Source organism: Aspergillus melleus, assembly GCF_016097325.1.
Source record: "Aspergillus melleus strain CBS 546.65 chromosome Unknown contig2, whole genome shotgun sequence".
NCBI lineage: Eukaryota > Fungi > Ascomycota > Eurotiomycetes > Eurotiales > Aspergillaceae > Aspergillus > Aspergillus melleus.
The window spans coordinates 929,534-940,458 of NW_025763371.1; the positions used below are offsets into that span (position 1 = coordinate 929,534).

The following is a 10,925-nucleotide window of genomic DNA, read 5'->3' on the forward strand; positions in this document are numbered from 1 at the left end:
GTACTACCTGTGTTCGTAGTAGTTCACTCTAAGGCACATTCTTCCTCTTCAAGATGAGCGTGCCCTTGTGGGTCCGTTCCCTCGCATGGACGCAGCCTGGACTGGGTATTGTGTATAGCACGTCCCCTTGATTCAACCGAGCAGAACATCACCACCTCTCTTTACGTCGAGAGTCATAATACAGAGGCAAGGCCCATTTAACCATCCACTCCTCATCAAGAACCTGCCTCGCCGTAATCCGATCCTCAGGCCTAAAAGCGAGCATGGCCCGTAACATCTTCGAAACAGCATCTCTCTCCTCCTCATCAAACGTTACCATCCCACACTCTCGTCTCGGCTGCTGCACACTATCCTCAAACCGATCGTCCCATGATCGGTACGGATTCCTGTTAATGGGCGTGCCATCCTCGGTGAATCGATCATGCCGCGCATCCCATCTCCCCCACCACTCACGCGGCAAAATACCCAGAGTATCAACATGTTCGCAGGTCATGTCATCCTGAGTAGCCATGAAACCCTCGAACAACGGTCTCTGGGCGATAAGAGTCCAGATAGAGCACGCGAGGGTCCAGATATCCGATGGGAAAGAGAGGGGCGATTCAGGTTCGAATCGGGCCTCCGGAGGGCGGAGGATCAGGGGAGTGCGATATTCGTACTGTGATTCTTTGGACGGGGAAAACGCTTCGCCGAAATCTGTGATGAGGAGTTTAGCTTCTGCGAGAGTGATGTCCTCGCTTGCTTTTCCGAGCCAGACGGGCACAACGCCGTGGGATGGTATATTAGGTGGAAGCGGCTTTCCATCTAAATGAATCACTGGGTCTAGTTCTGGTTCTCCATATTCCTTGTAAAGATTCTCGACGGAGAGCTGGTCGAATCCAGGAGGCATTTCGAGGAGAATATTCCCTAGATGAAGATCCCCGTGCACACATCCTTGAGCGTGGATATATTCGACAGCGAGAACTAGTTGCGCAGCTAATACGCGGGCAACATCCGGTCGAAACAAACGGATCCATGATCCGTCTTTTAAACCCGCGAGACTAGCTCTCCCTAGAGCTCCTACGTAGCAATCATGGGTACCATTTGGACCTGAAATGCTGAACTGGTCTGTGATTGAGGGGATCATGGTTTTGCCTAAGGGTTGACCAGAGCAACACCGCGAGCTAGTCCTAAGATCCGACAGGACACCGACTTCTCGTGGTTTCGAATCCGCCGTACAGACTTTCACGGCGACGTATTTCTTGGACTGGATATCGCGTGCAAGCCACATGGTGGAATAGGAACCGTGGCCGAGCTTGTGGACAATTTGATAACGGCCTTGAAACTGATCGCCGATTTGTATCGGGTGATAGCCTCCTGGTCGGTAGTTTTCAAGTCTCTCTATGCCTTCTAGAGGTTCGTATATATGTTGGGGTGTAGAGTCATTGCTATGCGTCTTTGAGTGGAACGCACTGGCATAGAATGTGCGATGGAGTTGGTTGAGGTGAAGTAGTGACTTTTGTTTTTGGATAGGAACAGTAAAAGACGATAATCTTTGGGAGAGGCAAAAACCAGAACGCGAAGAAAGTAGCCGTTTCATTATGGAAGATCCATAACATCTAAGATATAGGGAGAAAAATGACAATTGACGGAACTAGCCATAAGACTGACAGCTATCACCCGTTCACCCCTTGCCGCTGGCACTGGGATTCTGCCGGCCAAGAATCTGCGTCCAGCCACGTTTTTAAAACGTAGTAAAAATCTCACGCGCATAGCTTTCAACCCTGGAGCTCCAATCCTCAGAGTATGCTAAGTCGAACAAATAGAGCCTTGCTCCGACGAGATTGCTGGATCCTGTTTCTACCGATGCGGCGGCCTGTATATTGCGAGAATAGCGAGTGTCGTTGACATGTGAAGAGGGACGACCGACCCATGTGATATTTTTTGACATTTCCCTGTTCTTACGAGCGGTTTGACTCGACTGTTAATTTGTAAGGTATATCAACCGAAGCGTCAAGTCTAGGTAGACTCTCGGTCTGATGTGCTCGGTGGTTGTGTGGTATGGAAATGAAAATCTTGATAAGATCGTACACGAACGTACCTTGAATATCGAATCAAGTGGCTTAAGCGAAGGGTCTACAGATAGACGATTCCATACTATAGAGAAGGAAGTATGTTTTAGATGCACAATGTCCATCTGGTCTAGTACAGCATGCAAGGTCACACAACGACCTAGATTTTTTCGCCATGATCTACAGCTTCCACAGTTCAGAGCACACAGCAGCTATAATGATAACCTCGGAATTCATGTTAGTTTAATGCAGTGCAAGTATTCACTAGCGATAACAAAATACCACGGAACTCAGTTGCATTATGGTCGTATCCCATCCACCCCACTTGCCTTAAATTAAAAATCTCCAGCGCAATCAATCACCAGCTGAACCCTAGCTCTCGGCTACAACAGAGGCGACAGCATACCCACAATCATGCATACTGAGTACCCATTGGCATTTCCTAGGCCACGGAGCATTGGCGGTCGGCACAATTGATGGAGGGCACTGCACCCTGACCTGCAATGCAAATGCAAGTCGCCAGCAGAATGGATGGACTAGTTTATTGGCCACGTACGTACAGTGTATACCCCGTATGTAGGGATGTACATGAGGTGGCTAGCTGGGTGCACAGGCAATTGCGGCGTTGCGCCCTGCTGCACCTCCTGAGCATACCTTCACAGTACACTGCGTCCGAGTTTCCCGAGGATAGGGGTATACCCATCTATAGCCTTCAAAACCATACCAAAGCTATGAGAAATAGTCACATTAGAGCGAGTCGAATACTACGTTACAACGACTTCAGTATAATTATATTCCGATCGACGCTCTCCACTCCACATCCGCGCATCACTGATCCCAACTGACAGGGCCCAGGGGACTTGACACGATCCCCTGTCGGCGTTTACCGTTTAGTGTCAGTTGTTTCGTAGCTATATGTCAACTGTCAAAGCAGTCAAATGCTAGATAATTACCCGGATCAGTTAGTCTGCCCCCCTATCTACTGGAAACTAAACCGCTAGACTGACTACGAGAGGCTAAGGTGGCAAGTGCTTACGATGATCGCAACTGGGTCCTGTCTTGGTCGTGTTAAGTCAACTTAAGTGGTGACTTAGACAGTTAGATTCCTCCGGGCCGGAGAAGACTCGGGGACGAGATCTCGGATCGATCGAAAGGATTTGATAGACGGCTTGTGAACTGTTGGACTGGGCGAATGATAGGGCTCCGTTTGTCCTCGCTTGCGCCGAGACTTACTTATGATGATATAATGGAAATATTCAAATAGATTAATTGACTTCATCCGAATTTCATTCGGAATTCCAGTCCACACTTAACCACCCACACGCAATGGCGACGTATACTGGACTCCATAATTCAGCTCAGCCTGGTGTGTAGATCTTTGATTGAGCGCCCATGCTCCATTTCCCGTGTGTTCCGTTACCCGTAGCCACAGCCGCAGCTATGGGTTTTTGATTGTCGATTGAGTCCAGAGATTGGGTGTTATTAACTCGTGGTCGATGATTCTGTTGCATAATCACAGTTGTACATTTACTCATTCCGGAAGTTCATTGATTAATTAATTTACACCCTGGCTGACTTCACTACGGCGTAGTTAGTCTACTAGTTGAGTTCAACTATAAGGATACTCATACTACTCCGTAGTATATTGACCATCGTGAATACGAATTTCATATGCTACGGATATTAAACCCGGCTGACTGGGAAAAGGAGAGCTTCCCCCTGTCGGAACTGGAACATGCTGCTGACTGCGTCGACAATTAGATTAATTAATATTAACGGGACCCAAGGGACCGGGATGGGATTGGCAGACGGACTTACACTAGTCAAGAGTCGAGACCGAGCGTTCCGGGCGTCAATTAGGTGGTTGCCGTTTAGCACGAGGAATTTATCTGGAGTAAGGTCTCCTATTTCTGTGCCTTACAGTCTGAGGGAAGGTAGATCAAACGGAGAATGAAAATCATATGCGAAGAGATGGGGAATCATGACAATGCACATTGTGATTTGTTAATTGACTCATCAATTATGCTGTATATGTGGCTTGCACTGCAGTCACACGTGAGATCCTAAATCTATACTGAAATAGTCTGATTCGTTGGTTTGAATTAAATGAGGTGGCGCTGGGGTGACAGGGATCTTGTCCCGCTTCCTTGTGTTTGTTTATTGATGCTTTTTATTTCGCCCTAGTCTCTGCTTTCCCCTGAGTACGTAGTATGGGGAAGTATGACGATCGAGTCTGTATGCAAGGATTTCGCCCGTCATATCCCAATCAGCAGGATGGAGAGCTTGGTCTGGCTGATTGGGGTCCCTTTCTATTCTTGGAGGTCCTCTGGCGTTAGTGATCCTGCGTGGTTTCGTCATATGCAAGTAGGTCCGGAGATGCTCGCTGACATCTGGATTTGACTCCTGAGACCTGGTCAGCCAAGGACGGGGATGAAGAGACTTTGCTCCTTTTACTACACACAAGTCTACCGAGGCATGGGCAGGAACGAGCCCGGAAACACCACCGAATGAGATGCAGCGTGGCTTCTGCAGGCACGAGAACCTTGCTGGAGACTTGACGCTTGGGGTTAGAAGAACCTGGTAGCGATAGAGGAATACGAGGTGACCACTGACCGGAGTCCGGAGGACACTACAGTCTACACCTTACGGAGTACACAGAAAGAATCAACTCGACTGACAAGCGAGGTTCACCGGCCTCCATCCGGTCTAACCAGATCGGGCTAGCGGAGATCCCGATCGGACTGGAGCCAACTCCGTTTTTCCTCGTGCGAGAAAGATTGCGTCTCTCCCACGTCCCACGTCCTCGGAATTCTTCCTTCCTGGCAATGTGGTCTGCTTGTTTTTCTTGACTCCACCCATCGCCGCGGCGGTTTAATTAATCAGTGTCTCACCTGGTCCAAGAGTCTTATGATCTCGCTTGATTGTCACTCACCTGGGCGACTCAGCGAACTCCTCCGGTAGAGTTTCGCCTGCGTTGCGGTGCTAAACCGCCTAAACACTGAAGGCGTGCACTAACGAGTCAGGCTAACCTTTTCCCCTCTTACCACATGTCTGCCCGTCCGAGTGACTCAATTTCAGTCCATACCAGAGTTTCAAGTGGCAAACATTTGTGTGAAATGCCGTCAATCAGTGTCGATTCCGGCAATTGTTCAGTCAGAGGCATCAATTGACTTTGCTGGTTCCTAACTGTCGTTCCAACGAGGAACGAAATGAATACCAAACAATTACGTATCAACCATGGTTATGGCCCGACAGCCGATAACCCCACCAGGGCCATGACCCAGTAGGGTTCCCAGCGTTTGGGATCCCACCTTCATCCGCTCTTTGCCATCGTTGTTCCGAGAAAAAAAAAATAAAACCTTTTCTGAAGGCCATTCCTGTTTGGGATTGTTTACGCTCAATCTGATCGAGTTTCATTGCCATCCTCGGCTGAACACTGAACAAAGAACACTAAGGCATCGGAGAAGAGCGACAATTAATAAAGAATGCTGCGGCGCAGCTGAGTTTTGGGTTAGCGCGTTCGAGAAGGCCATCCGCTAACGTCGATACGCCAGATGCTTATGGCCCAGACCCATCTTTCTGGACACGGAGAATGTGTTTGATTGTTATCCACCGGACAAGGAAAAAAAAAAAAGGAACCAAATGTGACTCTGACCAACCAATCCATACCTTCTGGGTCCTTTTCCCGCAAGTCGGGCTGGACTGGAATCTGAATTGCCAGTGCCTTTTGCCCCATCGTTCCCTGGTACCCAACTACGATCTCTGATCTATACTCCGTAGATCCAATCTGACCCGGCTGTCCACAGCTGACGGACTTCATTCGACTCATTCCAGTGACTTCCACCCCTCGTGGCTCCTCTAGTGGCCCGTGAAACCGGACTAAATGTCTCTGCTTAAGCGCGCCCTGATAAATTAACGTACATAACTGAACCAAGGTATATAGGAGTCCAATCGGCACCCGAGGCAGACGGCGACGGACTAGCCTTCCCCTCGTCTTTTCTTCCAATTATCAGCCGCCGCTATATTATACCCTTGGAACTCGGAGGAGCCTTCGACCAGGGGCTGCAAGGAGTCTTAGTTCACCCTTAGGGCCTTGGAGTATTACCATTATTTATTATTATTATCAGGCCCTCCGCGTGGCCGATCGGGTCCTGCTTATGTATCAACCTTAATTCCTGGTCTTCAGTCTTTTCCATTACTCTTGCTTTCTTGTGCATCCTCTCGTTTCTAGCCCTGTAGTTTGGTGGCCCTTTCGGATACCGATGCGTTTGAACACTCTTTTTTCGATAGGTTCTTTACAATAACCTCGATGACCTTGCCGACATCTTGAGGCGCTTATTCATATCTCATTCGCAAAATGTCGAATGCAGACAGCCGCGAATATGCGGCAAACGTTGGCGTGACATACCTCGCTGGCTACATCTTTCTGTCCTATGTAGTCAGCACGATGGGATGCACCACCACGTTGGAACTTCTCCATCGACGGACATCAAGGGCCGGTTTGTATAACTGGTATGACTACACGACTGCAAGAAGAGAGGCCACATCTGACCTTGCACTCTAGGTATCTCCTACTCACATCCTCGATCACCATGGGCGGCATTGGAATCTGGTGCATGCATTTTATCGGGAACCGAGCGATTGTCCTTGGCGATGGGGCCTCCGACCTTCAGATCCTCTATAGCATGAAATTCACGGGCGTCTCCTTCGTATTGCCGGTGGTTGTCCTTCTCACAGCCTTCTACGTTATCGGTGCCAGCGAAAAAGCAGGATACATTCGAATTCTCACGGGCGGTGTACTGACCGGCGGCTCGGTCTGTGGTATGCATTATGTCGGTCAATTGGGTATCGCCAACTACAGTTGCTCTTACGAGGCTGCGAACATCGCTGGCGCCGCCATCATTGCCGTTTTTGCTAGCACCGCAGCTCTCGGTGTTTTCTTCCGATGGAGAGCGACCTGGACGGATAGTTGGTGGAGACGTGGGCTCTGTGGATGTTTTCTTGCTGCCGCGGTCTCGGGGATGCACTGGACGGCCGCCGTTGGTACGACGTACAAGGGACACGATGAAAATATCAAGCATGGCGGACAGTTGTCTCGAAGTCAGACCGTGATCATCTGCTCTGTTCTGGTTAGTCGCTTGGCCGTGTATCCTGGGATTTTACTGACTAATGTAGGCCTGTGCTGCTTGCGGTGTGTTGTCCGCATGTGCCATTGCTGCTGGTGGAAGCCACAGGAGATCGAGATCTCGCGCTCAGCAGTTGGTTTTGACGTGTGCTTTCTTCGATCCTGAAGGCCGAGTCATGGTAACGCCGCACGCTCATCTCCCCAGCCGGAAAATCGTGGACCGCTACATCGGTAGAGTACGTATACCTTTACTCTTTTAAGGTTCGTATACTGATATGCTTCGACATCTAGACATTCAACGACGACGATCTGACCCGAACACACCCAGCCTTTCTCTGGGCCTTCCGAGCGAGTAGGAATTGGCAGTTGGTTAAGGATGTCATTCCTTTCATGAGAGGTCGCATCGAATCGGATGAAGCGATGATGGAACACTACATCTCAAAGGGCGTTGTCTCTGATAATGATACAGAATTGCAGTCGAACTTTGACGATTTGTTCAAGCGCCACTTCTGCGTGGCTGCCCAAGATCTTGCTGATGAAGTCCGACAGCCGTTGCCGGCTCTGGGTATGCTCTACGATGATGTCCTGGCCACCACTGCTCCGTACTCGCGCTTCTCTCGGGCTATGGGATATTCGCGGCTGCGGGCCGGCAAGGGTCAGCTACTGTTCACCGTGCGTCAGCTGAAGAAACAGGAAGCCTCGCGCATGGCCTCGGCAGGTTTCCGGTTCACCACAATCGAGAACGTGACCTCGATCTTGGCTCGTCGGATGCATGTCCCTACCAGCATTTTGGGCAATCATCTACGCGATATGCGCGACTATGCTACCTCTAGCCGGAACTTTGAGCCGGGTGTCCACCTGGTTTCCTTCGTTATGCGTCCTACGATCCACGACCACTTTGAAGTTCTCACCGCAAAGGGAACCGGGAATCCACTGCCGTCGATATCGTTGCAGACCAAACGACTTCAAATCCAGCACTTGGAATTGATCGCGCATATGGAAGGATGGGCTATCTCCACATGCTTAGATTGGCTAAAGTCCGATACTGCCCGATCCTACTTGGAAGTGGACGAGTTCCGCCAGCAATTGATACGAGCCATGTCAGACATGTCTTCCGCCCTTCCCCCCGACGTCAACGCCGCGTCCAAGTTCTCGGCACGCCCACTCATCGCGCCCTGCCGCGGATCCGGCATCGACGATGCACAGAACTGCGTGATCCTGCCGTTCTGCGTCGTCGGGTCGCTGGACACACAGGTCTCGAACCCGGATTACGCCTTCACCCCTCTACGACTGTTCCGTGTGCAACAGCAAGTGAACGACGGGGTTGCCGACTCGGGTGGATTCGCCAAAGAACTCGGCCAGGAGCTTTTCTACTCGAACGTCCGGTCCAGTTCGGCCACGGAATCCGACATCACCCAAGTCCCGCCGTCCTCTCGATCCGGCCTTCAATTCTGGAAACGCAAACAAGCCGATTCGGAAGCCCGCAGTATTTCACAGGAGTCTCTCGCTGATAAAACCATGACGCCGGAGATCATGGTCCGCCGAGAAGTCAAGGTTGATGTTGCGAAGCTGGCGGAACCTACCCTCGAGTCTACCCTGGGAAGACATGCGTCGCATACCACCGTGGTTGCCGGTGAAATGGCATCCAACACGTATGTTGACGAGCTTTATAATCTGTGCTATTCCCCGGGTGTGCGTCTACGACCGGACCCGACGTATTCTCGTGGATCGACCCTAACATGAGCGGTGGGAGGTATCTTGATTACAAACAACATCCAAGGCGCATTAGCCTAATGGTATACAAACCCGAAGCAATTCATGTCAATTGCAGTGGCGTCCGCCTACTATATCATCTGCAAGATCAAGACCGCCCAACCTTGATATTCTGACTACCCCTTGACAGTATGTCTCAGGTGTACACGACACCTCACTCGGGTTTACTTAGCAGCAAGAAGCAAGGTAGCTCGTTGCCTCTCTCCGGGACCCATACCACCCCTACCAGGAGAAATGAAGAAGAATCAACGCTCTGTCCTTCCTGGGTTACCACCCTGTCTACCCCTCTCATTTGTGTTCTATAGAACCTGAACTTCCATAGACCGAACATGACACCTCATGTAGGCATGTCATATTATTTCTTGATTGCATGTCTGTATTGTACGGACGTGCGTGATATGTATTTATGAATTATATACCTTATATCATTTTCTATTCTTTATATGGAAGCGTATTAGATGAGTCTGTATTCCAGAAGGGAGGTATAGTTGTAGTATGGAATATTATAGAATAAGATACGGCCACACATTCGTCAAAATGGGTGATATCGATAAAAAGAAGTAAACGTGCCATCAACCCCAATGTCTATCTAATCTTGCGGTCAGTAATCAGTACGTGTTCGCACAGCGAAGCATATTATCTAGGTAGTCAAGTCCAGATGCCTATCTGGAGTTCCGTAGGATAAAAAACTGTAATCAAGTAGCCTAGGTCATATCTGCCTCGTCCTCGTCTCGACCTAATCTCTCGTTTGAATAGTTACTACACAAGTAGAAGCTAAGCCAGTAGACCAGCAGACCAGCAGACGAGCAGACAGGCAGACAGGTAGATAGGTAGACAAGGTAGACAGACAATACTCCAAACCAAAGCACATCTGCAATGATAAACAACCCCTAGCATCTTGAAGTGCATGTATGTCTGAAACTGAATTGTATATCTACTAGCCATCTGTACTACAGTATATAGTACAGCGCTTTTGGTCCGGTAGCAATATGTACTGTATGTATGCATCTAATAATTACATGTTTATGTGAGACGCGTCGCCCAGTCAAAGGAAAGTCTATTTTATATAATAATTATATTTTTGGCAGGAATACAGTTAAGATAACTGATCAGGTAAGATAGCAACAAGCTTGATTATTTAACCGTTTATTAATTAATTCTTTTTTTTGCACGTGTAAAGCTATCCATTTTTAACAGTAGCATTGTGGAGTGTTTTTAAATTGCAGATAGTTTGGGTGGCTATGTTACTGATATGCAATTTATTCTAATCGACCGTGTAAAGTCAGTTGTAGTCTTGAGAATATTTGTTTAATATATATTTAACTAATAATTAGCTTATTTCTTGATCTTTCTCTGTGATAGATTACAGATTTTATAATCTTGTCTCTCGGATGATAAATAGATGCGCAATTTACCGGATAGGCGAGGTTATCTTTGTAGCCATATTGTTAAGCATTTGATATTTACATTTTCGGATATTGGGAAATAAAGCAGAACTAAAATTCAAGTTCATGAGATGGTTGGCTTTAGTCTATAAGCATGTTATCGAGAAGTAGGATGTTTGTAGCTTTCAAAAAGGATAAGTGATGCTGCCTTCTGGTTCTAGGACAAGAGAACAAATATGCTAAAGTTACAATTAGCAGACTTCTCTCCTGCTTTGTCTGGAATATTTCTACATTTATTCAAGTACATACTATATCCCGTGCCAAATAACTAACGAGAAGGTATGGGTTCTTTGCAAATAATGGATAAAATTGGAAGCATTAATCATGCTGGCAGGAAAGGACCAATTAAATATAATATCTAGTAATCAAAGGAAGGACATGAAGATTTCGTGTGCATAGTAAGTTATTCCAAATATCCGCGCAATTCACAGTAGAATATCATTAACCACTACAATCTTAAATAATTGCCGGAACGTAGGAACAAGATAAAGCGAAACTAAGATTTTGTCAGAAATGCTCATTGTCTGTTCAGTT

The 10,925-nt window shown here is 48.1% G+C and overlaps 2 protein-coding genes across 2 annotated transcripts; one reads left to right on the forward strand and one right to left on the reverse strand.

Annotated features, from left to right (window-relative positions):
• Positions 1–148: 148 nt before the first annotated feature.
• LDX57_003186 (uncharacterized protein) lies at positions 149–1,267 on the reverse strand (the record flags this gene model as incomplete). Its single annotated transcript, XM_046084828.1, has 1 exon — positions 149–1,267. One exon carries the CDS (start codon positions 1,265–1,267, stop codon positions 149–151), a length of 1,119 nt encoding a protein of 372 aa, XP_045940791.1.
• A 5,138-nt stretch (positions 1,268–6,405) lies between these two features.
• Positions 6,406–8,916, forward strand: LDX57_003187 (uncharacterized protein; the record flags this gene model as incomplete). The annotated part of the gene is made up of 4 exons (XM_046084829.1): positions 6,406–6,560; positions 6,613–7,177; positions 7,224–7,409; positions 7,465–8,916. The coding sequence occupies 4 exons, from the start codon at positions 6,406–6,408 to the stop codon at positions 8,914–8,916; spliced, it is 2,358 nt and encodes a 785-aa protein (XP_045940792.1).
• Between the last annotated feature and the right edge of the window lie 2,009 nt (positions 8,917–10,925).